Source organism: Phlebotomus papatasi, chromosome 1, assembly GCF_024763615.1.
Source record: "Phlebotomus papatasi isolate M1 chromosome 1, Ppap_2.1, whole genome shotgun sequence".
Lineage (NCBI taxonomy): Eukaryota > Metazoa > Arthropoda > Insecta > Diptera > Psychodidae > Phlebotomus > Phlebotomus papatasi.
The window spans coordinates 57,741,591-57,768,350 of NC_077222.1; the positions used below are offsets into that span (position 1 = coordinate 57,741,591).

The 26,760-nt window shown below is 33.4% G+C and overlaps 5 protein-coding genes across 10 annotated transcripts in view; 4 read left to right on the forward strand and 1 right to left on the reverse strand.

Moving 5' to 3' along the window:
• Positions 1 to 7,667, forward strand: part of LOC129808061 (PAS domain-containing protein cky-1) — a 110,679-nt gene extending 103,012 nt beyond the window's left edge. For 2 of the 3 annotated variants that reach the window (XM_055857747.1, XM_055857754.1), the window contains exons 10-11: positions 300 to 1,240; positions 7,075 to 7,667. In XM_055857747.1, coding sequence (XP_055713722.1) covers positions 300 to 1,240; positions 7,075 to 7,103 — 970 coding nt within the window. In that variant the 3' untranslated portion in view covers positions 7,104 to 7,667. Of the gene's footprint in view, positions 1 to 299; positions 1,241 to 7,054 lie in introns of all 3 variants that reach the window. The other variant, XM_055857763.1, reaches the window with a different exon arrangement.
• The window catches only part of LOC129808738 (Kv channel-interacting protein 1), a 303,848-nt gene that overhangs the window by 211,870 nt on the left and 65,218 nt on the right, over positions 1 to 26,760 (forward strand). The window lies entirely within an intron of this gene.
• Positions 7,744 to 23,740, forward strand: LOC129808536 (tRNA (adenine(58)-N(1))-methyltransferase catalytic subunit TRMT61A). Its single transcript, XM_055858317.1, has 5 exons — positions 7,744 to 8,079; positions 8,152 to 8,308; positions 8,379 to 8,651; positions 18,596 to 18,765; positions 23,436 to 23,740. The coding sequence occupies exons 1-5, from the start codon at positions 7,882 to 7,884 to the stop codon at positions 23,574 to 23,576; spliced, it is 939 nt and encodes a 312-aa protein (XP_055714292.1). The 5' UTR covers positions 7,744 to 7,881; the 3' UTR covers positions 23,577 to 23,740.
• Positions 23,599 to 26,471, reverse strand: LOC129808755 (UMP-CMP kinase). 2 transcript variants are annotated; one of them, XM_055858598.1, is made up of 3 exons: positions 26,004 to 26,470; positions 25,623 to 25,928; positions 23,599 to 23,819 (listed from the first exon to the last, which is right to left on the reverse strand). In XM_055858598.1, exons 1-3 carry the CDS (start codon positions 26,367 to 26,369, stop codon positions 23,811 to 23,813), a joined length of 681 nt encoding a protein of 226 aa, XP_055714573.1. In that variant the 5' UTR covers positions 26,370 to 26,470; the 3' UTR covers positions 23,599 to 23,810. The 2 variants fall into 2 exon arrangements, with proteins under 2 accessions (XP_055714573.1, XP_055714564.1); XM_055858589.1 differs by lacking the exon at positions 23,599 to 23,819 and having other exon boundaries at positions 25,325 to 25,928; positions 26,004 to 26,471.
• The window catches only part of LOC129807861 (DNA-dependent protein kinase catalytic subunit-like), a 38,420-nt gene continuing 38,114 nt past the window's right edge, over positions 26,455 to 26,760 (forward strand). For all 3 annotated transcript variants that reach the window (XR_008752333.1, XR_008752334.1, XM_055857434.1), the window contains exon 1: positions 26,455 to 26,751. Coding sequence is in view for 1 of the 3 variants with exons in the window: in XM_055857434.1 (XP_055713409.1) it covers positions 26,619 to 26,751 (133 nt within the window). In the remaining 2 variants the exon portion in view is untranslated. The remainder of the gene's footprint in view (positions 26,752 to 26,760) is intronic.

A 26,760-nucleotide genomic window follows, 5' to 3' on the forward strand; every position in this document is an offset into this window, starting at 1 on the left:
CTTGAGTGCGTTTAATCGGGAGGGAGGATTTGAGTGAATATACCTCATGTCCATTGCACTGATATTTCAATTCATAGATCATGTTTACATATGTATCTAGTGCGATCGTTTATGCTTTCTTATGGGATGATCGCGCACTATAAGAAAAGAGCGCCGATGAGATTGCGCCAGACGCTGCCGCCGCTGTCGATAATGCTTGTGTAAACATCAATTATAGAGCATCTCAATATATATATGAGAGATAGAGAGAGCTGGGGTAACATATTAAATTCATAAATCTCCCTTCTTTTCTGCTCCAGCGATCGTGAGGCTTCGGTGATGCTGGCAAATTCCTGGCTCTACCACTACTATTCAGTTCAATCGAAGATTCAGTTTGGATTGCCTTTCGAAGGACCGCCAAGGGTGCCTTCAACAACGCCATACTACCATCATCCACCACCTACAATTCAGCCCACCCTCACGCATCACTCGTCACCACATCATGTGCCCTATGGCTATCATTCGCCAATTGGCGTTGGTCCCCATCAAGGTTCACCTTCTATCATTAGCCATCATCACAATGGTGCCCCACCGACTCATCATCAAACGCCCCCGGGACTACCGGGGGACTACTACAAGACCTACACCTACCACCGCTATGAGAGTCAGCCTGTAGACTACAGCCAAGCCACCCCACCGGCTGAGATCCGCTGCAGCAGTCGAGGTAGTGCCAGTCATCGTTCAGGTACACCACCCAGTAAACGGAGAGCAATTGGGCGCCTGGAACCACTATATATTCCCGATGAAGAATCCCCCGAGAGTACAATGATGGAGCTTCAGGCTCATGGAGGAGGTGTGGAGAATGGGGTGAGTGGGCAGACAGTAATTCTCAGTACTGTGGCCCCAAGACCTAGACTCTTTACGAAAGCTCCCCCTGTGGATTCACCAGACTTCATGGAGCAGTGGAATCCCAGTCCGCCATGGTCGGAGACGGCACAAAAAGTACCCGATATAGCCCATCAGGAACTTAGTCCGTATCTCACGACGACACCTCCAACACCCACGAGTGCCACAGCACCCCCACATAGCCATACCTTCAGCTTCGATTGGGTGCCGGAGCAATTTGTGCCAGTTGACTGTGGGATTGCTGTCCCCGTACCTCTGGCTGTGCCACTGCAAATTGCTCACTGGCCAGCTGATCATTCACACCTGATGCCCATGCAACCGCCTGAGCGTCGGGAAGATGCTGACACAGGCACAGGTAGGAGGATATACTTAAAAAATTTATTTCATTTTGGTTTTGTTTTAAAGCAAAGGTCATTTGTTCGGATGTGGACGGAATAAAAAAATTATTTATTCTTGAAGAATATCCTCTAAATTGGTCCTTGTCAAAATCCCGAAAGCTAAAATCCGGAAAGCCAAAATGCTGAAAGCCAAAATCCCGAACGCCAAAATTCCGAATGGGCCAAAATCCCGAAAGCCAAAATCCCAAATTATTAAAAGTATCATAGCTACTCCCACGATTGCACTTGCGCTTGCTGAAGGCAAAGGGAAATCTTCCATGTCTTGGGAAATTATTCTAAACATTTTCCTCCATATAATTTCATCCCTTTCACGATTTTGAACATTCGGGATTTTGGCTTTCGGGATTTTGGCTTTCAGTATTTTGACTTTCGGGATTTTGGCTGCTACCGAGTCCATATAATTTCATCTCTTTCAGGAATTTGAACATTCAGGATTTTGTTGGCTTTCGGGATTTAGGCTGCCTCCACGTCTAAATAATTACACACTAGAAAAATTTATGTCCATTTGAAGAGCTTCTCCTACAGAGGCGTACGGAATTTGATTAATATGGACATACATTTCTCTACTGTGTAGAGGCCATAAGTCTTCTTTAAAACCTTAGTATATTTGCCTATTTAATATTGAATTTAAAGACTTGAAAAATGAAACACTGCATCACCAAACCTTTTTACTAAAAAAAAAAAAAAAACAAAAACCAGCTAGGAAACTTTTCTTCAAAAAAAAAATAATAAATAAAATAAATAAATAAATTCAGCTCATTTAGTTTTTAGTTTGGAAATTATAGGTGATCAACTCAGATGAAAGAATTTTTTTAATCTGTATCAGTTTATCCCCTAAATCTAAATTCTGAAAAAATTATTAAAAGATTGCGTAGGTCACACATACAAAAAAACAGCCTCTTTCCTTTATTTTGTTTTTAATATACAATAAACAATTTGTTTAAATTCTTAAACATGTAAAAGTACAAAATTTGACCTATATTTTTTAAAATTTAGATTTGAAAATTTTAAACATTCAGCCGTTGGGACGTGATTTTCGGAGACCTTTTTTTTAAATAACTTACTTCGCTTTTGGACAAGATTTGTCAGTTATATAGATTCATCTAACATCAACAAATCAAATGTTTCCTGTTAGCAGATGATGTGAGCTTGAACGGTGGATTTTTGAAAAAAAAAATGGATTTTTTGGAGATTTTTCTGCAAAAATTATCATTTTCGACCCATTTTATACCATTTTTTTGTTATCAGAAAATATTTAGTTTTTTCACGTCAGATGGATTTAGTTTGAGTAATCTTGTTCATGGCAAAATGTGGGGTAGGGTGGCTGCATTACTTGTGGCCACTGTCTTTACTTATGGCCTCCCCGCAAAAAACTTTACAATGTAAAAAATGATTTAGGAAAACCTCAAAATTAAAAATATTTGATGTGATTTAATAGCAAATCACATTTTTTCGGTTTTCGGAATCATTTTCTGACAAAAATTACGACATGGCCATAAGTAAAGACAGGCCATAAGTAATGCCGCCACCCTATGGGGAAACGAATTATGGACAAGACCGAAAATTTTACGGAACACAACAGATCTCCTCGATGAGCGGTACCACTTAGACCGGTCTCTAGAGGCATCCCATCTGTGGGAACCGATTTTCCCAGTAGCACAACCACTTGATACAGAGAGGATTGAGAAGGTATGGAGAAATATGATTTTTATATACTCTTAAATGATATAGAAAAATTGGGGAGTATTTTTTTTATATGGTAGGTAGCGCCATAAAAATAAGTTTTTTCAAAAAATATCTTTGAAAATTGGGTCCCAATGACTGAATTTTTAAAATTTTCAAATGAAAATTGCAGAAAAATATAGTTTAAATGTTATACTTTTATATGCTTAAGAGGTTGAATTAAATAATTTTTTTATTTGATTGAAAAAAAAAAATGAAAAGAAATATATACTATTTTTTCAGTTTGTGTGACCCATATAACTGTATGAAGTGCATAATAATACTGTCACAAATTATTCTACAAAAAACAGGTTTGTCAAATTAACAGAAAAGTTTAGCAAAAAGATGTTTTTCCATATAGTCAAGTGTGCTAATCTGGGCGCTTCACTATCTGGATCGTTTATGACTAATTTTTATTTTTATTTCCGTAATGTAGTCACTGCAGTAACATAATATACCTAACTATTCAAGTTTGCGAAAAAGCAAAAATAATATTTTTATCCATTAAATAAGTAAGTGCCCGGATTAGCACTCTTGACTGTAATCGAATCATTTCAATCTTGTGCCAGCTGGGTTGTTCACTAAAAATTTTCTAGCATGATATTTTCGCTAATGACAACTGGTTGATTGAAAACATTTATGACATTTATTGTTTTTCCCTTGTGAAAAAAAGTATTTTAAATCCAAAGGTTTAATTAAAAGTGAATTAGCGAAAAGGCGACCCAATTAGTGCATGTCGACTTATTTCAGTATTATCATTATTTTATAAATTTTCTTTCAAATTTTTAATAATTTTTTTTGTATTATGTTTCTGAATGAAACAGTGAATACTTCTATGGATTTAGAAGAAGTAAAAAAGAATTTCATCAGTCCAAAAACAAGCGTTTAAGTAGCACTCTTCGGAAAACGATCCGGTTACACCATCTTACTATATATAATAAAATATGGAAAATTTTGCCAAACCGACGGCTAACTGGATCACGGTGAAAGTTTGTTTTTTCTATATAAAATGTGAGGTAAGCGTAAAGACCATCCCTTTTAACAAAATTTTAACAAGTTTCTGTTTTTCTATAAGCTCTTAAAAAAATTGTAACATTTTGCCTCACTCCCCACTTCTATTGCTCGAACTCGAACTCACAAAGAGAGCAGTGAAATACGCTTTTTTCAACTTGTCACCGCTCTGTAGCTTAAACGGTAAAAGATATCAATTTGCGGTCTTCGGTGACTCCTAATAAAAAATACTATCTTCAGGCGTATTTTTCTTTTTTCCCTCATGCCCTCCATCCTTTTTAAAACTATGTTTTTTTTTATTTTTCTCAAAATTGTCCCAAGAGTTTTTAATGATTTTCGGATGTTTTAGATGTAGTCCAGGCGAACATTTCGTCCAAACATACATATGCTTAGAGAATTCGTCATTTTGAATTATTGAAGGTCAAAAATCAACCTTTTTGGGGGGCCCATTTTTCAACCGATTTAGTTAAAATTGGATTTTTTGAAAAGATGTTGAAATTTCGAACCCTGCTGCATCGGTAGTGAACCGGATAAATACCGATTTTTGAAAAAAAACCTGAAATATTTTTTTACTTAACCTTAAGTTTGTTCCCAAGCTAAAGGTCAAACGATAAGAGATATCGACTTCCGGTCTTCGATGACTCCCCCCCCCCCCATAAATGGACATTATCTCGAGCGATCTTTTATACTTTTTTCCCTAACCCCGCGACCATTCCCTAAAAACCATTTTTTTTTGGTTTTTCTCAAAATTGGCTCAAGCTTTTTCAATGATTTTCAGATATGTTTTAGAGGTATCCTGGGCCAACATTTCGTCCAAACATACTTACGACTAGAAAAATTGTCATTTTGAATTATTGAAGATCAAAGGTCAATCACTTTTGATGGCTAATTTTTTAACCAATTTGGTTGAATTTGCATTTTTGAAACGGTGTTGAAATTTCGAACACGACTGCATCGGTCTTCATCGATCATGAATTGGTCAAGTTATAATCGCAATTAATTTTTTCTCAAATATCCCTTTTTATTTGTACGTAGGCATACTACTAATGTTAAAAACATTCTACATGCACACTTCTTGACTAATTTTCTAGGTCGAAATTTATTTATGATTGTGAATCAATTTAATCGATAATAATCTGTTATACACCCAAAATCATGCGAAAAGTTAATTTACGGATAGCTCTATCGGCTCTATCTCATGAGTTCGAGCATTCCGGAAAGCTGGGACACTTTGTCATCTCTTTTTCAATCGTATCTTCAATTTGAATTCTGACTATTCATATTGCACTCAAGTTCAATATATAATCTTGACTTTATTAAATAAATAAAATACACAAACCAATGATCGATGTTAAGCTGTGATATTTTATTGTAGCTTAAGAGCCAAGTTTAATAATTTCAATCTGCAAATTCAATTTATTCGTTGAAATTTAATTGCTAGAATTCAACCCACAATCGAATGTGCACGTTTTCAAATTACATGTGCTTTAATTACCTTGTTAGAGCTTTAAATATTTCTTAATTCATTCGCATTTATCGTATGCTATATTCATAGAATATAGATGATTTTGATACTTTTTTTTTGATGCGATTGACAGCTAAATCGGTGCCGTAAAAGAATTACGGCAGTTACTAAGTTCTTAAATTCTGTGGGAAATATAGTCCGATAGTACTCCCCGGCCCGTGTTGCACGGAAAGTGATGAAAAATTTTTGGATTAAGTTACATACGCAAAATTTGACATTACGTCGATTTTAATAATACTTTTCTTCAATCTCTTTTCTGATTTTAATTCTGAGAAACAAATTCTTTTCTTAGATTAGTTAAGACGCATTTTTAATAGTGTCTACTCACGCCCCTGTATAGGTTTTCTTCTTTTCACAATAATCAATTTAATTAAATTCATGTATTTGTATTTCGTCTAAATTTAAAGCTTTGTTGCGGCTGCCGCCGACTTACCCCAATCGATCTTATCACGATAAACGGCAGTAACCACTGAATCGCATAGATATCGTATATGCCAAAAATTTGTATAAATTTCACATTTTTTACATTACATTGTAAATTGTTTTTGTATGACAGTTTATTGCTTAACTTAAGGAATTAAGGAATCATGTATATTATTCTATTAGGAGCTATGTATAAAAAGTATGATCATTCTAAAAGAAGAGTTTTTTAAAGTGGCCAACCCTATTTAGAATTTTGTAAAAAGGTTTTTGTTTTTCAAACTTAGGGTAAGTGTGCCAAATTTCGGCATAGTTGCATGCTAGCGTCAAAGTCTCAAGTTTGAAATGTAATATCTTTAATAGAAATTGATTTTTCATTCCTTCTTACTTAAGGAGTGTTGCTTAGAACCTTGTAGAAAGTTTATCGTCTTTATTTACTTTAAAATAATTCTTAAAACATTTTAAAATGAATAAAGATGTAGACATAGCTTTGGTGCCCTATTTCGGCCACCTTCATTCTCATAGTTCTTTGCCCTTCGGGACTTATTCCAATGTCTTTTTCACGTCATCTCGTTTGTCGAAGCTACATTTTTTTGTTATTCTTTTGCATTGTATAATCTCTACAGTATGTAAAAACTAAAAATGCATGGAAATTCGAGGAACAAAAAAGGTGGCTGGAATTGTAAGCTGGCCGGAATTTGGCACACCCTACATTCTCACACTTCTCACATTTTTATGTAAAAACATCCTTTTAACAAACTTTTAACCAGATCTGGTTGGTAGCAAATTGTACAAGACATTTTCATATTTTGTATAGAAAAACATGCTGTTGACAGACTTTTCTTATAAACGTAACAAAACTTTTTTTTAGAATGTCTTCAGTATTTCTAGTACATTTTGTTCAAATGGGTTAATAAAATAGCTTTCATGAGAATTTTTTAATACCAGTTTAATATTTTTTTTTCAAGAATAAAAAAAAATATTTTTAAAAATCGAATACATATTCCTGTCACATGACCTTCTATCTAAAATATCCTAAGAGTAATTTAATTTCTATAAAAAAATAATAATTATAATATTCTAATTTAAATAGTTTTATGCTCTCTTTTCTAGATACCAGAAAACCTCGAAGATCTACGTGATGTTTCATCATCGTAAAATATTGGAAAATAGTTTTCCGTCCAGTAAAATGTGTCTTGTTGTAACATATCAACAGTCTTCCAAGGACTTAAAAATTACGAAAAAAAATAAGTTTAGATAGCCTTTTTTATAAATAAAAAAATGGAAACTGATAAAACGGCTGGTTCGTGTGCAATTATCTATTGCAATAATTTATTTATTACATTCGCGTGTTATTCTGTCGCTAAAAAGCAAATGACTATGTGCAAGAAAAAGTAGAAAAAAAAACAATAAAATTGTATATTTTGTACTGTTTTGTGGTTTCCATGTTCCTAAAGACATTTAAATAAGTCTGCTTTAAATATATTTTTTTGCAAAAGAAAAAAAAAACATAAAATATATGAATGTTTGGCAATAAGTTTTCTCAAGAATAATTTTTCTCTGCGGCAATTCCACTTTATTGTAATAACGTGACAACAGTTATCTTTATAATGAAATTATTTATAGCAGTACTTGGAACATGCTTTATATAATGCAAATTTTTGTACATTGACAATAAAATAATTTATGAAAAAAACAAAAAAAAATCTACACTGTATTTATTTTCGTTGCAATTGGAGATTTGAAATATTTTGAGCAAAAACTGAGCAACAGTTTTTGGAGGCCACGGAAAAAAACGTCATACAAATGTGAGGTTATGATTCTTGTTGACCACGCGATTGCCGGGGGAGTTGTTTTTATAATTTTCTTTGGTATTTTCCGCAAGTTTTCCTATTTTTATCGTGCTAAGTTGTTGGTAAAATGAGTTTCGCAAGTCCAAAGAGTGTGGTTGAGGAGAATGACACGGTGATATTGTATTTATCGATCAATAATATGCATGCAATACAAGTTACTCCCAAATTGACAAACAAGGATGGAAAGCTGGTAGACAATGTTTTCCAGACCCAATTTGGGGCACTCAGAGTAATCAATCTCGTAGGAGCACAATATGGATCGAAGGTAAGGGGATCCATAGATCAAATTACACATTCCCAAAGGAAATCTGGAAAGTAATTTGTGGGATTTTCGCAGGTGAAATTAACAAAGGGATGGGCATATGTTTTGCAACCAAACCCGGAACTGTGGACTCTTACATTGCCACACAGAACACAAATCATCTACACACCCGACATCAGTATGATCCTTTACCAGCTAGAAATTAAGCCAGGAAGTGTTGTAATAGAATCAGGTGGGAAATTGACATGTAAGAGAGAATTGTTGAATGAATACTTTTTAACGAGGAGTAATTTAATTTGAAGGCACAGGGAGCGGCTCGCTCTCTCACTATCTCATTCGTGCCGTCAAGAGCACCGGACACTTGCACACCTTCGACTTCCATGAGGTGCGATCGCAAATGGCACGGGAGGAATTTCAGCAGCATGGAATTGGTGATTTTGTGACAGTTTACCACAGAGATGTATGCGCTAATGGATTCACGGAAGCACTCAATGGGGCCGTCGATGCTGTCTTCTTGGATCTTCCAGCGCCATGGCTTGCTGTTCCACACGCTGTCACTGCCTTCAAGTCCTCAGGTAAGAGACTGGCCAATTAATTGAACATTGCTAATAGCATGAAAAATTATTGCGATAATCAGACAAAATATCAGGAGCAATTAGTTTCTGTGGTATTTATGTGGTGCTTTCTGGACTCTGGATTCTTCTCTATTTTGCCTCCCACAAACCATGTAAGATTAGTCAGTTGGTGTCGTACGTACGTATTTTTGCTAACTTATTACATTCCTTTTCTTCACAAAATCAAGAAATATAAATTCTTGTAAGAATATTTACTTAAATTTACAACAAAAAATCGCAAAATTTCTTAGATTCCTATAATTCTGAATTGTAGCTTTTGGTAATTTTTTGACACACAAAGCATAAGCTTCATATTATTTTTTTAATGATTCATAAAAAATCAAAAAGGGGTTCCACTTATTCTCCTTGTTCCGAAAGCTATAAAAAACATTATTTTTTTGTAATTTTTCAATTAATTAAAAAAAAATTATTAAAATTAATCTGTGTAACGCATAAGTGCAGATAAACTTATTGTAGCTGAGATTTTTTACAGGCGACCTCGAAATGCCTGCAACTCGGGGTGTTTGCAACTCGCAATGCGTGAACAATACGTGTTCCATTTGAGAGCAGTTTGCTTTTTATCCTCTTATTCTAAAATTAAAAAAAAAACTTTTATACGGACTTCAGACCTAATGCCCTAAACACACTTACGACTTAAATCGAGAGACGGCTAAATGTAATTACAATCAAAATAATGATTTGACTGAATTCTCATCAGTTTCTCACTAATAAAGCCGTTTCTCCGTATTAGTCGTAAGTATGCCTAGGGCAGCTAGGGCATAAGTCTTAGCGATACGGCTTAACTGCTCTAATTAAAAAAATAAACGAAATCTTTTGAAAAATTTCAGTTGGGATTGTATGTTAAGGTTAATTAGATCTCGGGCAATTACTATATAAATTCTTTTTAAGTAATTTAAGACTTTTGGAAACCAGGCCAAGCCTGTAATCTGACGACCATAATACAGATTTTAGTTAAATATTTATTGTGAAAATTGAATATCTCCTATTCTGACATAAAAGCTAATGATTTTTCATGTATTTCAATTGTGCCTTGAAATGTTCTGGTTTGATTTTTTTTTTAATTTCCTCTCGAGCAGCTTTGAAATTAATGAAATCTTAAAGAATTTAAAATTTTTACTTTCGCTCCGTTTTTGTAGACTGTTTTTTATTTTAGTTTAACCCTTTAACCACGAAACAATTTTTGCTGACCGAAAATCAGCAATAAAAATGAAACCGATAAACAAAACTCGTAAAATGTCTTACATATCTAAACTTCGAAAATATGAATCGATATGGACAAAAATAGCCCAAAAGTTTAAGTATTTTTTTGACGATAGCAATGACTGATAATTTTCACTCTAATGAAATATAGTAACATAATAATATAATAAATCTATGTAATATCTACATATAATATAATATATACATATAATATAATATTATATAATAAATAATCTAAAATATTATGTTTGAGTATTGTAGTTTTTTTGTTCAAAACGGGTTTGCTTAAAAAAATTAGAAGTATAAAAAAATTGAAATCAATTTTCAATAAGAGAATTTAAAAATTCGTCATTTTTTAGCTTAAATATTTACTAATATAGCAAATAGCTGGGCATTTTTAAAAAAATATCCGAAATTCCTTCAACCTTCTACTTTGCATTTACGTACGAACATTAGAAAAAATAACTTAAGGTAGTTAGGAAAACTTATTTTCTTTATGGGACACCGGTGTTCCAATCGTCCTTAAAGGATTAAAAAATTTTTTTTGGACCATAATATATGAAATATGCCTGTTTCACGAATTTTCGATTTAAAATACCTTAGCCCACCCAAAATTAATGAAACTTCTGAAATAAATATTTTATATATTCATTCGAGGAGAAATGGACCACCTTTTTTATATTCAATATTAAAGACACGTTTTAACGCGAGGTAAAAACGAATCTCACTGGTTTGTCATATGAAAACACTAGCTTAAAATATCAATATTTGAAAAGCCTACACTGAGAGAAATCCGAAAAAATTAAAATAGCATTCCGGAAATGTTAATTTTACCCTGCATTATTGATCCAAAATCGGTGTAAATATTATGCTTTTTAGGTGTATTATGGGTTAAAGTTACTCTTTTCATGTTAATTTTACACTTAAAAAGGTGTAAAATTAACTTTAAAAAATTTTGATATATTTTGACACCTAAAAAGTGTTAAAGTTATGAGGAAAAAAAGTTATTCGCACCCTCTTTTTTTCTCAGTGTAGGTAATAACAGTCACTTCTAAAAATTATTTAGAAAAAAATGCATTTTGGGACACTTAAAAGAGTGAAATAAAGACGAACCACTTCAATTTTGGCTTTATACCTTTGTTGTTTTTTTTTATTAATTTGAAAGAAAAAAAGGAATCGATTTTAGACAAGAATCCTATTTCACTGAATTTATTGGAGTTTTTTTTTATTTCTCATGATTTCTTTGATGGAAAATGATGTTTTTTTGTAAAATGAGATTCACTTAGATCGATGTCACTATCACGAAGTGTACGAAGTCAGTCTTACATGAAATTTAGAAAAAATAATATCTGCAAATTGAATTGAAAAGATTGTGAGTTGATCAGTTGTCCTATTTTTCCCAAATTCAAAGAATAAGTAATTTTATGGCGAATTAAAAATATTTGACCATTTTTGGACAGTCAAAATTTTTAATCTCTATTTTTTTGCACATAGGCTGTTTTAAAGATTTAATGCCTAAATCGTGAAATCTTAAAAATTATGTAAACGTGAAATTTATTACTTCAAATAATCATTATCAATTTTAGTAATGCATACCCTGCACATTTAATGTGTTGCTCCTGGCATGTCCAACCTGCGAAACTTTTCCAACGTTTTGCTCTGGAGGTTGGTCACCAACGCTAAGACGACGGTGGACGCTTTTTACTTCTCTTCTCCTTCCTATGCTCCCACAATATGCTTTCAAGATATTTGTGTCTCAAAAGTCAAATATATCAGAGATTAATAAATGTGCGTGGGTGCGTTTCCTGTAGAGAAAAGTGTCGTGGTAACTATAGACAAATTTCCAATCTTGAAATACGTGTTTTTATTTTCTTTCGGGGGTATATTTTAAGAGACAATTTTTTTCACAATAGTTTTTGCTTTTCTAAAGTGTTAAGTCGTTCATCCTGGTTAAATAAAACATATCCCTATCTTTGTAGCTTCTATAATTTATATAAAATTTTAAGGTGAAATCAGGATGTGAATTTGACAGTTTCATTCCACCGCCATTGATATACGTAGCAAGATTCAGTTCTTAATTTGTGCCTACCACTCGGATCTTGCCGATGAGGGCTAAAATAGTGCCTAAATCTGGGTGTTAATTAATGGCTCAAGGCTGGGTCCCCCTTACCCTGTGTCAGACGGGACTTTAAATTATTTTGTAGACAAGGAAGTATACTTTAACTGACGCGAAGACAATATGAAGGCAGGGGGAGGGCACGAATGTCCCTTCCGAAAGCGTCAGTAGAGGACAAATTACAACACAGAGGAAAACCTTCTCAGTTTCCCACTGACGCTTTCGAGAGGGACACTAGTATCCTGTCTTCAAATTTTGTATGCAATTCATGTCATTTAAATACAAATTAATTCCATTAACAATTTAATCTGACCGTTCTGACGCATGGCTGCATGTGTTGGCAATGAATGCAGACACAAAGCAGATGCAGTTAGCACGTTTACTGATCCAAACGACGAAATTTCAAAATTTTCAGTGTCTATTTAACAACTAGACTTATTTAACTGTAAATTTCATTTTGCGTTTAAATTTTTAAAATTAAAATATTCATTGGGAAGCCATAAGGCATTGGAAAAGAGGAAAATATTAATCGATGTTCAGTTATTCATAAACCAACTTTTGCGACATCCTAAAATTTATTACGACATTTGTTGAATATACCAACCAAAAATCTCTTAAGCATGTCTTACTGTGTGAATCGGAAGCCCACAAATTTCTCGAGGACATCGACAAGAAATCTAATACAAACTTATTGCAATCAATTTATAACTTTTGAGCAGGCAATTTAGTAGTACAGCTCCTTTATTCAGCCGTACAGCAAAAGATAAATAAGAATTGAAATAGCGTTAAGAGACAATTTCTTCAGTCAATTTCTTTGTCAACTCCTCCCTGAAGGGATATTTGCTTCAGTTTTGCATGTCTCTCATTCGCCACGCTCTTAGCATTTGCCCTGCTAAAAACTCATAAATTTACCATGCTATTGAAAAGTGATTGCAGAATCAATCTTCCAATGGATCATAAATTGAGAGCCAGCATTTGTGTGTAACACAGAAAGCGACATTTAATTCTTATGTGGGGAGTAATATTTGCTTTCGTGTGCCAGTTGCTGCAAAATAATTTATTATCACCTGAACTGGGAGTTATGTTGACATTATTTAATGTAAATACTTGGTGTTTTTTAGTTGATCCCATTCTGGATCTGGATCTCACCCTTGCAATCTCTTGAGATTTTTCTAGGGATAGAGAGAAAGAGATGGAAAAGGGAAAAAAATTCGATGGAGATTTTTGATGATTGAAAATCTTGAGATCCGAAAATGGGAAATTCCTACGCATTTGACTATTTGCAGAAGATAAATTGAGGAAATGTGCACTTGTGCACATTATTAAACAACTTGTAAATGCGTCATGTCACACATATTGGGATTGAGGCGGTTTCTCAAAGCGTGTGCGCGTTCTTGGCTTGATTGAAAATTTATTGCACTTTTTTTTCTCCTGCATCTTTCAACTTTTCTCTTTTCACCACCAAAGAATAAGGCAGGCAGCATCACTTGACTATGTTGCTGTGACCATACTTGTCTTCTCCTTTTGCCAACAAAAGTTCTTTTCACATTCATTCACTCATTATACGTGTGAACAAACTCATCTTGTCACCTCATTGAGGATTTGTGCAGTTTATTTGCAATTAATTGTTAATCGTGTGGCTATTATTTCCCATGTTCAATTGGACATTGCAAAACATGAGTGAAAGCCCTATACAAATTCAATTTACACAAATAATCTGCATATTTATGGTTCTTTTGATTTAACAAATACCGATTATGTATCACAATTTGAAACACTGTGTTAGTTCCTTTCCTACAAAATATTGTAGAAGTCAGTTCTTCTGTAATAACTACAGCGGTTATAATTTGAAATTCGCATTAAATTTCCCATCCTTCCTAAAACAGAACCGAAGAGAGAGTATTCGCGTAGAGAAAGAGGGCTTTGGAAAAGCCGGAAAAGGGATCATTGAGCTCCCTGTCTGTCCTTGGTCTTGTGGAGTGGATAATTGGTCGTTCCGAAACCTAGGGCAAGAAGAATACGTTTATTTTACCTTTATAAAATTACTTGAAACTCTAATTACTAGTAACTCTAATTACGTAAATGTTACTTTATTTCGACGTTAGTGTATGTATATAAGGGCCTTGACAGACCTACGACTTAAACCGAGAGATGGCTTAACGTAATTATATTCAAAATAATTATTAGACGACATTCCCTTTAGTTTCGGGTTTGGTTAGTCAGAAACTAATGGGAACTTGGTCTGATCATTATTTTGACCTTTTAAGGACGAGAAGGTCAAAAATTGGAGGTCAGAAAAAAATCATTTTTTTCTGACTTTAGGACAAAATACAACTCGATATGGCCGTAGACAAAATTTTATTTTTGGGTCATCAGTGACCAATTGTCCTTAAAGGGTTAAGTGCTAGAATTAAAGAAATGTTTACGAACAACAGGGGCCAAAGTCACCCACAGCTTATTAATGTTCCGTTTAGATTATACCTATTTCTTCTTATTTATTTGTCACTGTTCCAATAAAACTGGATAATATGGAAATTCAACAACAACAATTTGCGACATTGTCAATGATTTTTTTAAAGTACAAGTGTGACAAAGACTCCAAGTAATTTTTTCGTAAGACGAATTGCAACATATTTCCTATATGTTAAAAAAGATTTAAAAAAATATGTATAAATTATTACTTATCCCGTTTTAAATGGAAGTGATTTAGTGGCAAGTCAGGCACTTTTGAATTGGGGCATCTTCAAAATTTGGCCTTTTCTTCCTGTTTTAAAATGGAACAGAGCCTTACCGTAATGTAATTTAGTTCTACAATCCGTCAATGATAACGCACAGCTCCATTTAAAAATAGGAGGAAAAGCCAGATTTCAAAGATGCCTCTATTCAAAAGTACCCCACTTTTATATTATTTTATATTTAGTATAAATTTCATACAAGTTACCGAGGATGTAACTAAAAAAAGTGTCCCACAAATCAGAAGTAATGTACTATTTTTTCTATTTAATCTCCCCTTTGCATATTCAATGCTTTCGAACTTTTCCAAAAAATTAAAAATAAAATCAAACTTTTTTCTCAGTCAGCACTTGAACACGTTTAAAATAATAACAGCACAGTATGAAATCTCACAATTGCATTGCAAATACTTATAAATTTAATTTCAATAATCATTAAATAAATAAAACTGCACACTTTTGATTAACTGTCCTTGGAGATAAAACTATTCAATGGGCAAGTAATTGAAATTACTCTCTATGGAAGAATCTTTCTGATTACCCAGAGACATGTAGAGATTCCAAAAGCCAACAGCGAAAAGTCGCACCGCATCAAGTTAGTTCTCTTCACTACTGGCTGTAAATTTCCGTTTACGCTAATTTGCTCAACAACTCTGTCCATATTCGGGATACTGTTAACTAATGCGAAAATGTTGAGTTCCCTCTGTAGACTGTCTGTCGGCACAAAATTGACTTGCAATTGCGAGACTCTCGGCACTTTTGCCAAGGGAAATAAGGGCTTAGAGGAAATGGCTCGAGTCTTGCATCTTTTTTTTTTACCTATCTCCCATGTCCCCACTTATTGATGATTCTTTCTGTGACTATATCTACTAATAAGTTGGATGGAGTTTTGTATCTTGTCGTACACACTCTTCAATTGTTGGCTGAAGAGTGATGGTAGAAAGAGGTACGCTTGTTTTGGGAAGCTCCTCCAGCTGCCAGTGTTTTGCGGCTTGATACTTCTTTATTCAATAAATGCATTTTAATAGAATTTGTGCTAAATGTAAGTACGGTGAGATGCGAGTCGCATCGGCGCAGAAGAACAAATAAATTTATGCTTTACTAAAAAAAAAAATTAGTAACATACGATAATTTTCAATGAAACTGAATTGAAAATATCAATTAGAAAACTTACACAATTAAAAACTTTTTTTTAAACTTACAACATAAAATAAAAAAATTAGAAACAACTTCCAAAAGTTTATTCGTCAACTAAGAAGTCCTGCGCAGACACTGATAGAGATTATAAATAGAGAAAAATGTAACGCTAATCTCGGTTTATTAAAAGCACCGTTGCTTTTAATCTCCAAATCATTAATTGGGAACATAATTTACCTTGTGCCTAATATGGTTAACTCTTTCGCATCTTTGGGATTCTAGGATTGAGTATCCAACAAGAAACCAATTTTTTGAGCTATACATTTAAAAAATCGTTTCTGTCGATAATTCTGTTCCAATTCTTTCAATAGAAATTTGTAGTCAGCTTATATTCATTTTGCTATATACTATTATGGCACCATTATAGTATGTCCCATTATTTTCCTTCCACCCTCCATTTCTTCACCAAAAAACATGTTTTTTGGGATAACGCGAAAACGCATCGTGCGGTTTTTTTTTTTTTTTTGAATATGTTTTACAGTAGACTCTCGCTTATCCGTGAGAGCGGGACCAAATGTCACACGGATTTTGAGAGTGTTACCCATCAAATTGTTCGAAATCCAACGATTTTTTTTATTTACATTGAAAATTTGTGGAGTGAATTCTGCCTTGGCTGAATTGACATTGTCTCTAAATATGCATACTGTCCAAAAAAATTACAGTGAGTAAGAATTACAGTAGATAGAACACATTTGCTTTAACAAAAAACCGAAACCCCAAAACGGGGACAATTATGTCAACAAAATTTTTAAAATTCAACTGTCTCACGGACTTTTCTATGTCACCCGGAAAAAGAGTCCACGGATAAGCGAGAGTCTACTGTAGAAATTTCCCAGGCAGACATTTCGTCCTTAGATGAAAATACCGTTAAGTCATTCCTAATTACGGTTTTCAAGGTCAAAGGTTAAAAAGGCTCTAGAGAGCACATTTATCAACCGATTGGTATCATGTTTAGGTTCGTTGAAAGGTCTTGGAATTCTGATAACACTGAACCTATTCCAATCAGTTCTGAACCGGTTGTGGGAAATGAAGGGGGAAAATCAAGGGGTGGGGAAAATCAAGGGGTGTTTAACTCTGTCCTATTGAGATTTATTCTTACGCCGGGACTTAATTCTTACACAGGTAAAGACGACACCGGTTCATAACCGATATATAAGTAATTTTTATCAGAAAATCTCTTATATTACTTCTAAGCTATTTTGGGCGATCTTTTGAGTGAATCAATCTGTTCAATAAATCGATTGTAAACCGGCAAACGGCAAATTATGCGAAAGTACTTTTGTGGTGTAAAGGCCCAAATTGACTCAGGCTGATCCTCGAGAATATTTAGCGTATAAAATTTGGTAATAAAGGATTTAGGCAAAGGAAATCTATGCAAAGGATCTCTAATCGATTATCGTAAGCCTTCAGTGTATGACAGTTTGGGATAAATCTTTACAAGCCAAATATTCTAGTGGATCAGCCAGAGTCTATTTGGGCCCTAACGTTTAACTTACAAGATAGAGCATTTCGCAAAGCCTGTGATGCTTTGCCACCCCTTTTAAAATTAGAAAACGCAAACATTTCAATTTTAGTTAATCAATTTGTCTGAAGAGATCGTGATCCTAAATTATTTCAAGATGGAGCTTATATTTTTAGAAAATCTTCTAAAACTTTCCTACAAAATATTTCTATTATCTCTATTTCTGGATACTTTACAGAGGTGTGCAAAAAACCGTTGAAACCGAATTAATGTCAAAATAAGTTTGCTCAATAGCGTTTTGACCATTGACGTACATGTTTCATTTGACGTTTATTCGGTTTCAACGGTTCTTGCACTCCTCTGCTTTAAAATTTTAGATTATAACAATTTTCTGTTGTAAATCTCTAGACTTCTATATAGTTACCCAATAATCATTGCCAAGATTGCCAGCCAGAAATTCTTTATACGGCCCACAGTTTGAATGTTGAAAGACAAAAGTATTGAAGTAAGAATCGATTGGTAGCTGGTAAATCTTTCAAATCACTTTGTATACAAGTTCTCAAGTTGCAATCGTCTCTCTTATCCTCCTTGTCTCTTTGCTTCTCTCCCATCATTTCGCATTGTAACACTTTGAACAATTTCAGTGGAGATAACAACATTAATACAAATGTTGTGAATCTCCCGTAAGAGATAAATTTAACCAGTTGGAGTGCACACTTTAATAGATAAAATTGGGTGTAGAAAATGCAGTGGGCAAAAGGTGTTATAGTATATTGTCCATTTCCACTTTACTGTGCAATTATGCTAATTTATTTGATTAGGAGAAATGGCACTCTGAATTGACGATCAACATCTAAAAACCGTCTTCGTTTGTGCATCTCTCTATAGCGCATTTCACATAATAACTTTTGATGTCACACATGGTAGAAATACCTAATGGCCTAAGGAAAATCTTGCTCAGACTCCTCATCAGTTTGTTACCGTGTTTAGTTGTATAGTTGGGGATCTCTTGTGCACCTCATACTCTCCCACACATCCCACTTCTCTAATGTGGTATAATTTTATTGATAAATTCCAATCAGTTGTTTGTGCGCCATTTAATCACAATTCCACTTACAATTGAATAGATTTGTTGACACAAAAAGTCAATTTGATGCGGTTATTTATTGAATTTCAGGTGGCAGATTTTGCTCGTTCTCACCATGCATTGAGCAATCACAGCGTTGCTGTGAGGCACTCGACACGCATAAATTTGTTGAAATACAAACTATGGAGATCATACATATGGAGAGTATTGTGAAGCCAAAGTATATTCCAACACTGGACTTGGACTTTGTTAAACATAAGGTAAGAGACTTTATTGCTGTCTCGATAACTTTTGCAACACAGAAGGGGATCCCTGAATTAGATGCACTCACAGCTGACGCAGACGTACAAATTGCTTTTACTTTGTGCTTAATTTGAATTAAGTGCATATATAGTTCATAAATTTGAAGTAATATTTTTCGGTAATATTTTATATATTTTGAAAGTAATAACTTTCAAATCAGAAAGGAAGAAATGTTTTAAGAAGTCGAAGTTCATTTTAATACTTAATATTCAAGGGCAAGTTATGCCTTAGCTTTTTTATTTTGTTTAAATAAGGATAATATCTGTAAAATCTTTTTTCTTGGCCTTTAATTTTAATTTTTCTTTATATCAAAGAAAGACAGAACTGATACAAGAAAACAGAAATCTTTAATCTTTATGCTTCGCATAAATCATTATTTTCAATGTGTTATAAATGAATTTGGCCAATTATAATAATATATTTTAATAGGTACTCCAATACCTCAAATTTTCAGAAAAGAGCTATAGGGGAAGTGGGGCACTTTTGAAATTGAGATTTTTCTCCTATTTTTAAATGTAATTGAGCCATATCATAATGTAATTTAGCTTCTCAATCTGTTTGTGCAGCTAAATTATATCACAATAAGGCTCAATTTTAATTAAAAGTAGGTGAAAAATCTCAATTTTAAAGGTGCCCCAGTTTTAAAGGTGCCCCACTTCCCCCAGGTGAAATCGATAGGGAACATAGAGAAAAAATTGAATTGTCCAAAGCTTAAGTCGTCCGAAGGTAGCGCGCTTTCCCCTATAATATTATATTTTGATAGCTAATCCAATGCCTCAAATTTCCAAAAAATATTAAAATAAAATAAATTCAAATAAAATAAATTCAATTATTAAAATAAAATAAATCCAATAAAAACATAAAAAAAATTAGTTGTCCGAAGGTTGCGCGTTTTCCCCTAATCACATTATTTATTTCATAGGAATAACTTATTTATCTGCAATGAGATGGAGGCACAGCTTACAGCCACATTAAGATTACGCTTACGGGACAGTGGGATTAATAATAGGGTTACGTGAATCACGTAAACTAAAAAATAGATTATTTTCATTATGTTTTTTTCCAAAATAATAGTCAATTTGTTGAATTCAAAGCTCTGCAGAATATAAAAGTGCAATATTTAAACTAATTTCCGGAAATTTTTATTAAAAAACTTACGAAATTCAACCGTTGGGACCTGTTTTTTTTTTAGATTTTCTTTTTTGAAAAATTCTTTCCGGTGAACAAGTTTACTCATAGTAAATTCATCTAACACCAAAAATACTAAATATTTCCTGTAAGCTGATTTGTTGCCTTGTTCACAACTTATTTTATAAGACAAAACGTGATGTAAAATAGTAAAAAATGATAATTTTTTGTATAAAATTCTCCCAAAAATACAAATTTCACTTTTTTGAAAAAACTTCCATTCAAGTAGGAGTTTAACTTATCTACAAACAGGAAATATTCTGTTTTTTGATTTTCTTAAAAATGTTCTATGAAAGTCAAGCCCCAACGGCCCATTTTCAAAATCTTTCAATGGAAATTGCAGAAAATACAGTTTAAATATATAATGCTTTTATGGGCTAGAGAACTTAAATTTAAAAAAATTATTAAGTTGAAAAGAATTTAAAGACAATGATGTTCTTTTAGTTTTTGTAAACCACGTAATAAAATTTTGTACTAGTTGAAAGTTTATTAGTAAATCTTTGGGTATTTCTAACTCAAAATATCGCATTTATAAATAAACTCCAAATAGTCTTTAGTTAGCGTAGTTGTTATTTCGGTTCTTGGGCATTTCCCTAAACTCGTTAAAACTTTAATTCGAATTAATGACATATTGTCACTTGGGCCACATTCATAATTTGCAGGCAATATTGTGGCTTATTTCTAATTTTTTTTATTAAATTACCTGCAGACAAGTAATAGATGTATGAAAGACCATCTACCCGTGCATAGGAGCAACCAATTGATTTCTGTTCTTTAGTTGATTTCAGTATATCATCCTTGACACTCTCTCATTAGGTACTTTAAAAGACTTTTTATTGATCCAAATCACAATTTAATATTCTTTTATTCAAACTTGTTAAAAAAAAAACAAATTGTTTTTTTTCATGTCTCCTATATTATTTTTTCTCAATAATTTATTTTATTTTATGCTACTACAATCCAAAACTGTTTTAATCAATATTATTGATATCATAAGAGTGGAACACTTTTGATGAGTGAAACAAGGAAAAAGAACTTTATGCACGAAAAAAAAATTTGTATTACTATTCTTTTGTAAATTATAAGAAAATTGCAAACGTATACGCTATATTAGACTTTAAAAATTTTCATATCATCAAATTTTATTATTATTTTATTTTATTTATTTTATTTTATATTCTATTCCTTTTTTTTGTCCGTAACAATAAAAGGACGGCAAAGCGCCCCAGTTTTGCGAAGAGCTTGAACGAGAAAGGGCTATCCGTGTGTATTATCTTTTGCATGTTTTTTGGGTACATACCGCTGTACTACCGATTAAATTCATTGATAAATTTCAAAAAAAGCACCATTCCGAAATAAGAAATTGCCTAAGAAAAGTAGGATTTAGAATATTTAAGCATGAATAACAAGCACATACGCCCGTCAAGTAATTTTGTCAGATATCTTTAAGATTTCTGCAGAAAATATCTACACCTCTGCCGAAAATCTGCCGATAAATCTGTAGATATTCCTACAAATTTTATTTGGGCTTGGGACAAAATTCGTCAGAAATTTTTGCAAATTTTCTGACGAATCCTGGTGCATACTCTGACGAATTTCTGTAGATATTTTGTCGATTTTCTGTAGATTTTTTTTCTACATTCAAGACTTTTCAGACAGCTTTCATTTACGAGTACATTACCAATTCATTACCAAAAACAAATTTAAGCAAATCTGTTGAAAATGTACACTCCAAAGTGGTTCGAAAATTCGATATAGAAATGTTTTTCGAACATAGGTGTCTACGGACGAAATATTCACCTTGACTACCACCAAAACATATTCACTAAAATGAAAAATATCTAGCAACCGTTTTTGAAATAAATCAAAAAAGATGGTTTAAGATGGACAGGAAGGGATTTCCGGAAAAATGAAAAAGACTATTCAAGATAATGTTGACTGGGGGGGGGGTCGTCGAAGAACCAAAGTCGATATTTGTTACCGCTTGGTCTCTAGCCCTGGATTATATAACTGCTCTCTCTTTGAGTTCGAGCAATAAAATATTGTCCTTAAAACATTAGTATAATAAAAAAAAGATAAATCGGGTTTAAACAGAATATTGGTCAAAACTCATGTCACCATCTCAAATTTTATCATAAATTCGTTAAACATTAAAATTACTTTAAAACGCCTTTTCATTTTCACTCAAAAAGCAAATTAATTAAATAGTACTGATAATAACAAACAAGTATAATATTTGTAATGTTTGCTCTGCTGTAGAGATTCTAAAATTGCATGAATAGCGCGACTTAAAGACCACACGATAGGAGATTTTAACTATCGTTTCTTTTTAAGGAACCTATCCTCAATCATAAATCATAGAAAAGAACAATATTAAAATTTCTGAAATACTTGAACCATATCAGTTTGAGTGCTCTGTAAATATACCATCACCATGTTAGTATTATTGATTTTGAGTGTCAAGGACTCTTTAAATTACTTTAAAACCCTGAACCAGTATTTTGTGGATTTTCCCTTGTACCTAAAACCAATTGAATCCATTAATCATTAAACCGGCTAATTAGTGTCCCAGATTGATGGATTCAATAGCGCCAGAAATAATATTTCGCTCAATCTCTGACATTCTTAAGAACATATCGCTTGCATATTCTGCACACATTGGTACCCTTCTAAGATTTATGTGCGAATATTGCAAGATGATCTGTGATGCTCTCTCAGGTCATAGAACGTGATTGCAAGTGAAATTTGCTCGCTGAGAATAATAAACGATTTATCATGCACCATGCTGAGATGTTGGAGATTTTAGTGTCTCCCAATGTGGGAAATATATAAGAAATAGTCAAAGATGAGCCAAATGACATGCTCACCACTTTGTAGCGGTAATTGGATTTGCAGGCCACGAAGAAAATCAATATAGGGTTTTTATGTGATCTTTTGATTCATTTTTTGTTGTTGTTTTGTTGTGACTATTTCAGCAAAATATAACTTTTGTGAACCATATGTATAAAACGAATGAAATGTAAGACATAATTTATTGATAAAATGGGACAGGGCAAAAAAAAAAGGTGAAAACATTCAGTAAGTTATCACCAACAAATTCATCAATGTTTTATTCAACATTAATATATAAGAGGAGAAGGAAAAAAAATTGGTAAATTAATATAAAGAAATATTAATGGAAGTGTTAATGGCATTTTAAAAGCACACGCTTAGGTAGAACTTTTGCCATTGAACTCGTATATTTTTTTTACAATGATGACATCAAAATAAAACCAGCAAAGTCTGTGTGGCTTTGGATGAAATTTTATCTGCAAAATGTATTGCCTGGTGTCAGCTACTTCGAAGACTAATTCATCCGTGTTTGTGATTATATGCAAATCCACCTTTATCTGCTAAACATTACAAACATGGTAAATGTCTCATTTTCTTCAATGTCCAGAAGACCGAAAGTCAGAATGGCGAGAAGCCAACGGGAAGTTCACTGGAAATGAGGAAAATTGTAACTGCTACCCATCCACACAATCTTCCAGGTCACACCGGATATCTCACGTTTGCGACTTTTCCACCGAAACGTTCGTGATAACGACATAAGCCAGATGATCTCAACTTCCACGAAATATATTTATCATCTTTTTACATCATGAGCAGACATTTATTTTTTTTTTTTAATTAATTAAGAACAAGAAACTTTATTGTCCACTATTGGGATAGAAATAAATCTGTGAGTTCATGGAATGACGATAATTGTAGTTTTTTTTTAATTTACTTTTTAAACAATTTATTCGGTGATTCATTTAAAGTACGTACTTTTGACCTAAATTCTCTACAAAAACTTTATTTTTTGGTTTTGCATTCAGGTGATTTTTGTCGATTTTTCCGCTGTCACATTCACATTTGACAAACATTTGAATGAATTTTTGGAATAAATTTTTTTGGCCAATAGGATTCAAGAACGACTCCGCCATATTGAAAATGATTGTTTTCTATTGGTCGATTGTGGTTTTCAATAGAAAAATCTATTCAAATTTTTGTATTCATGTCAATGGGACTTCAGAAGTACTTTTTGCCAATACTTTTCACAATTGTTTTTTAATAAAATAATTCAAGACTTAATCTCATGCTTGTAGAGGTTATTAAACTTTTTTTTTTATTCTTGCTCGAAATAGAGTATTTTTGGATTTTTTCTTCATAAAATCAGTAACAGCTTATGTGATTTAAGAAAGCTGGTAATTTTTTCGAGCAGCATAAAAATCGATAATTCTCTTTTGAGAAAAAAGAAAAACATACTTTCTCAGAGAAATTCTTTTTTTTTTGTGATTTTCGAAAAATTATAATCTGTAAATTTAAGGGGAGATTTACCCTTTTTCACCACTTTAGCACCACTTTCTGTTACCTTTAATTTTTTTTTTTAAAAACTACATTGCTTATATAAGAAACTTGTTTTCTTATACACTGAGAAAAAAAGGCGTGCGATTACCTTTTTTTCCTCGTAACTTTAACACTTTAGGTGTAAAAATATGTCAACATTTTTTAATGTTAATTTTACACCTTTTTAAGGGTAAAATTAACATGAAAAAGGGTTAATTTAACCCCTAACACACCTAAAAAGGGTAATATTCACACCGATTTCGGATCAATAATGCAGGGTAAAATTAACATTTCCGGAATGTTATTTTAACTTTTCCGGATTTCTCACTCTTCATAGATTTTAAACAATAAAACTGAGGATATCCATTCTTTTAAACAATATACATCTCATTGTTGCCTATAGCATATAATGGTCGTATACGATGGAGTAGTGGTAAAATCTCATTTACAGTCGAGTTCCTCAAATTTGAAAGACGGTTGAATTCCAAATGTAAAATTTGAGGTTAAGTGATGAAACTTTTTCGTGGAGTTCCTGAATTAGAACCATTTTTCTCTGATATTTCCTCAATATTATCGTATTATATTAACTTCCGAAACAAATTCCGTTTATTTCACATTAAATTGCATTGATATATTCTGTAAAGTTACTTTTCTTAATTTAGGTAAAGTGCATTTCATATGAATTCCGTTTACATTTTTGAAAATATTGTTCAAATTTGAGGCGTGAGAAATGTCATCTATATCAATCCCCCAAATGTTCAAATTAAAAGGGTAAAATTAACATGAAAAAGGGTTAATTTAACCCCTAACACACCTAAAAAGGGTAATATTCACACCGATTTCGGATCAATAATGCAGGGTAAAATTAACATTTCCGGAATGTTATTTTAACTTTTTCGGATTTCTCTCAGTGTAGCAATCGTAGCAATGCTTCCGAATTTATTCAGTATTTTCTCTTTATATTATTTATTTCTTAATTAAAGTGAAAGAAAGTGGAGAATCAAAATATTTGTAAGCTTTTATTTTCAACTTTATGCCAGAACCTACGAGGATTTTTAATAGGTATAATTGTTTTAAACTTAAAAAAAATCTCAAGATCCTATCAAGAAAAAGCATCAGAAAGAGATTCCACAACCTCTGTTAATTCCCGGCTAATGAATTGAGAAAAAATCGACAAATATCTCAGGATGCCCAGCTCGAAATGTCTACTGTTTTGTTTTTTTTAGTCAGCAAATAGAACTTTAACATCTTCAAATACCTCGTCGGGAGACTTGGTGGCATCCACTTCCCGGACCAAGTTCTGCTCCTTGTAGTGATTGATGATGGGGAGAGAGTCGTTGGTGAATGTGACGAAACGCTTTTTGAGGCTCTCGATGTTGTCATCTGAACGATTACTACCACTCTTTCCACGATTTATGCATCTTTCCACGCATGCATCCTCCGGACATTTGAACACGAGGACAAACTTGAGGTTCGCCTTCTCGGCCATCCGTCGATTCCAGCCATCGAGGTTATCCTGATTCCGTGGGAAGCCATCTATCAGGAAACTATCCTTCCCGCTGACCTACAACCAAAGTATCAAACCACAGTGAGTTACCAAACATTTTGGGATTATCAGTGACTTTTGGGCTTATCGTACCTTGATATTCTGGTTCATGGCATTCTCCAATAGGGCACAGGTCACGTCCACGGGCACAATCTTCCCATTTCGAATGTAATTCTCAATGAGTTCACCGTATTCTGAACCCTCCCGATTTCGCTCTTCCCGCAGCAAATCACCAGCCGACAGGTGTACGTAACCAAATTTCTTGACTATTTTTTCACACTGGGTGCCCTTCCCGGAACCAGGAGCCCCCAAAACAAACACAATATTGGGCTTTGGTAAACTCATGTTGATGCAATGTTTTTCACTATATTTTGCTGCAAAACGTGTCAATAATCGCACCTGCCGCTTATGTGACAATCGACCAAGCACAGAACTAATTCGAACTAAATTATCTAACATAAATATCGCACCTTTGCACCCAAAATTAAGCACTTTCTGCCACTACACAACTTTTTCTCAAAATTCTTCCAATTTATCTAGCCGACGTGACGTCACAAACTGAGCAACTGTCGAGTTTCGTGCGGCTAAACACGAAGATTCAACGACTGCAGCCGAGCAGTGATGTTTTAGTTGGCGCGATATTTCACAACTTGGTGTTTTCCTCTGAGATTTTTCCTTTTTCCCCGTGATTGTGTAAATCCCAGTGAGATGAATGAAAGACTTACATCCAGCTTGTCCTCCCTGAAGAGGAAAATTGATGGGCAGAGACCCAAAGAAGCCATAAATTGTGTTCAATTGATTTCCAGTATTTTCGATGAAGCCCTAACCAATTCGGAGATTGGTAAAGAAA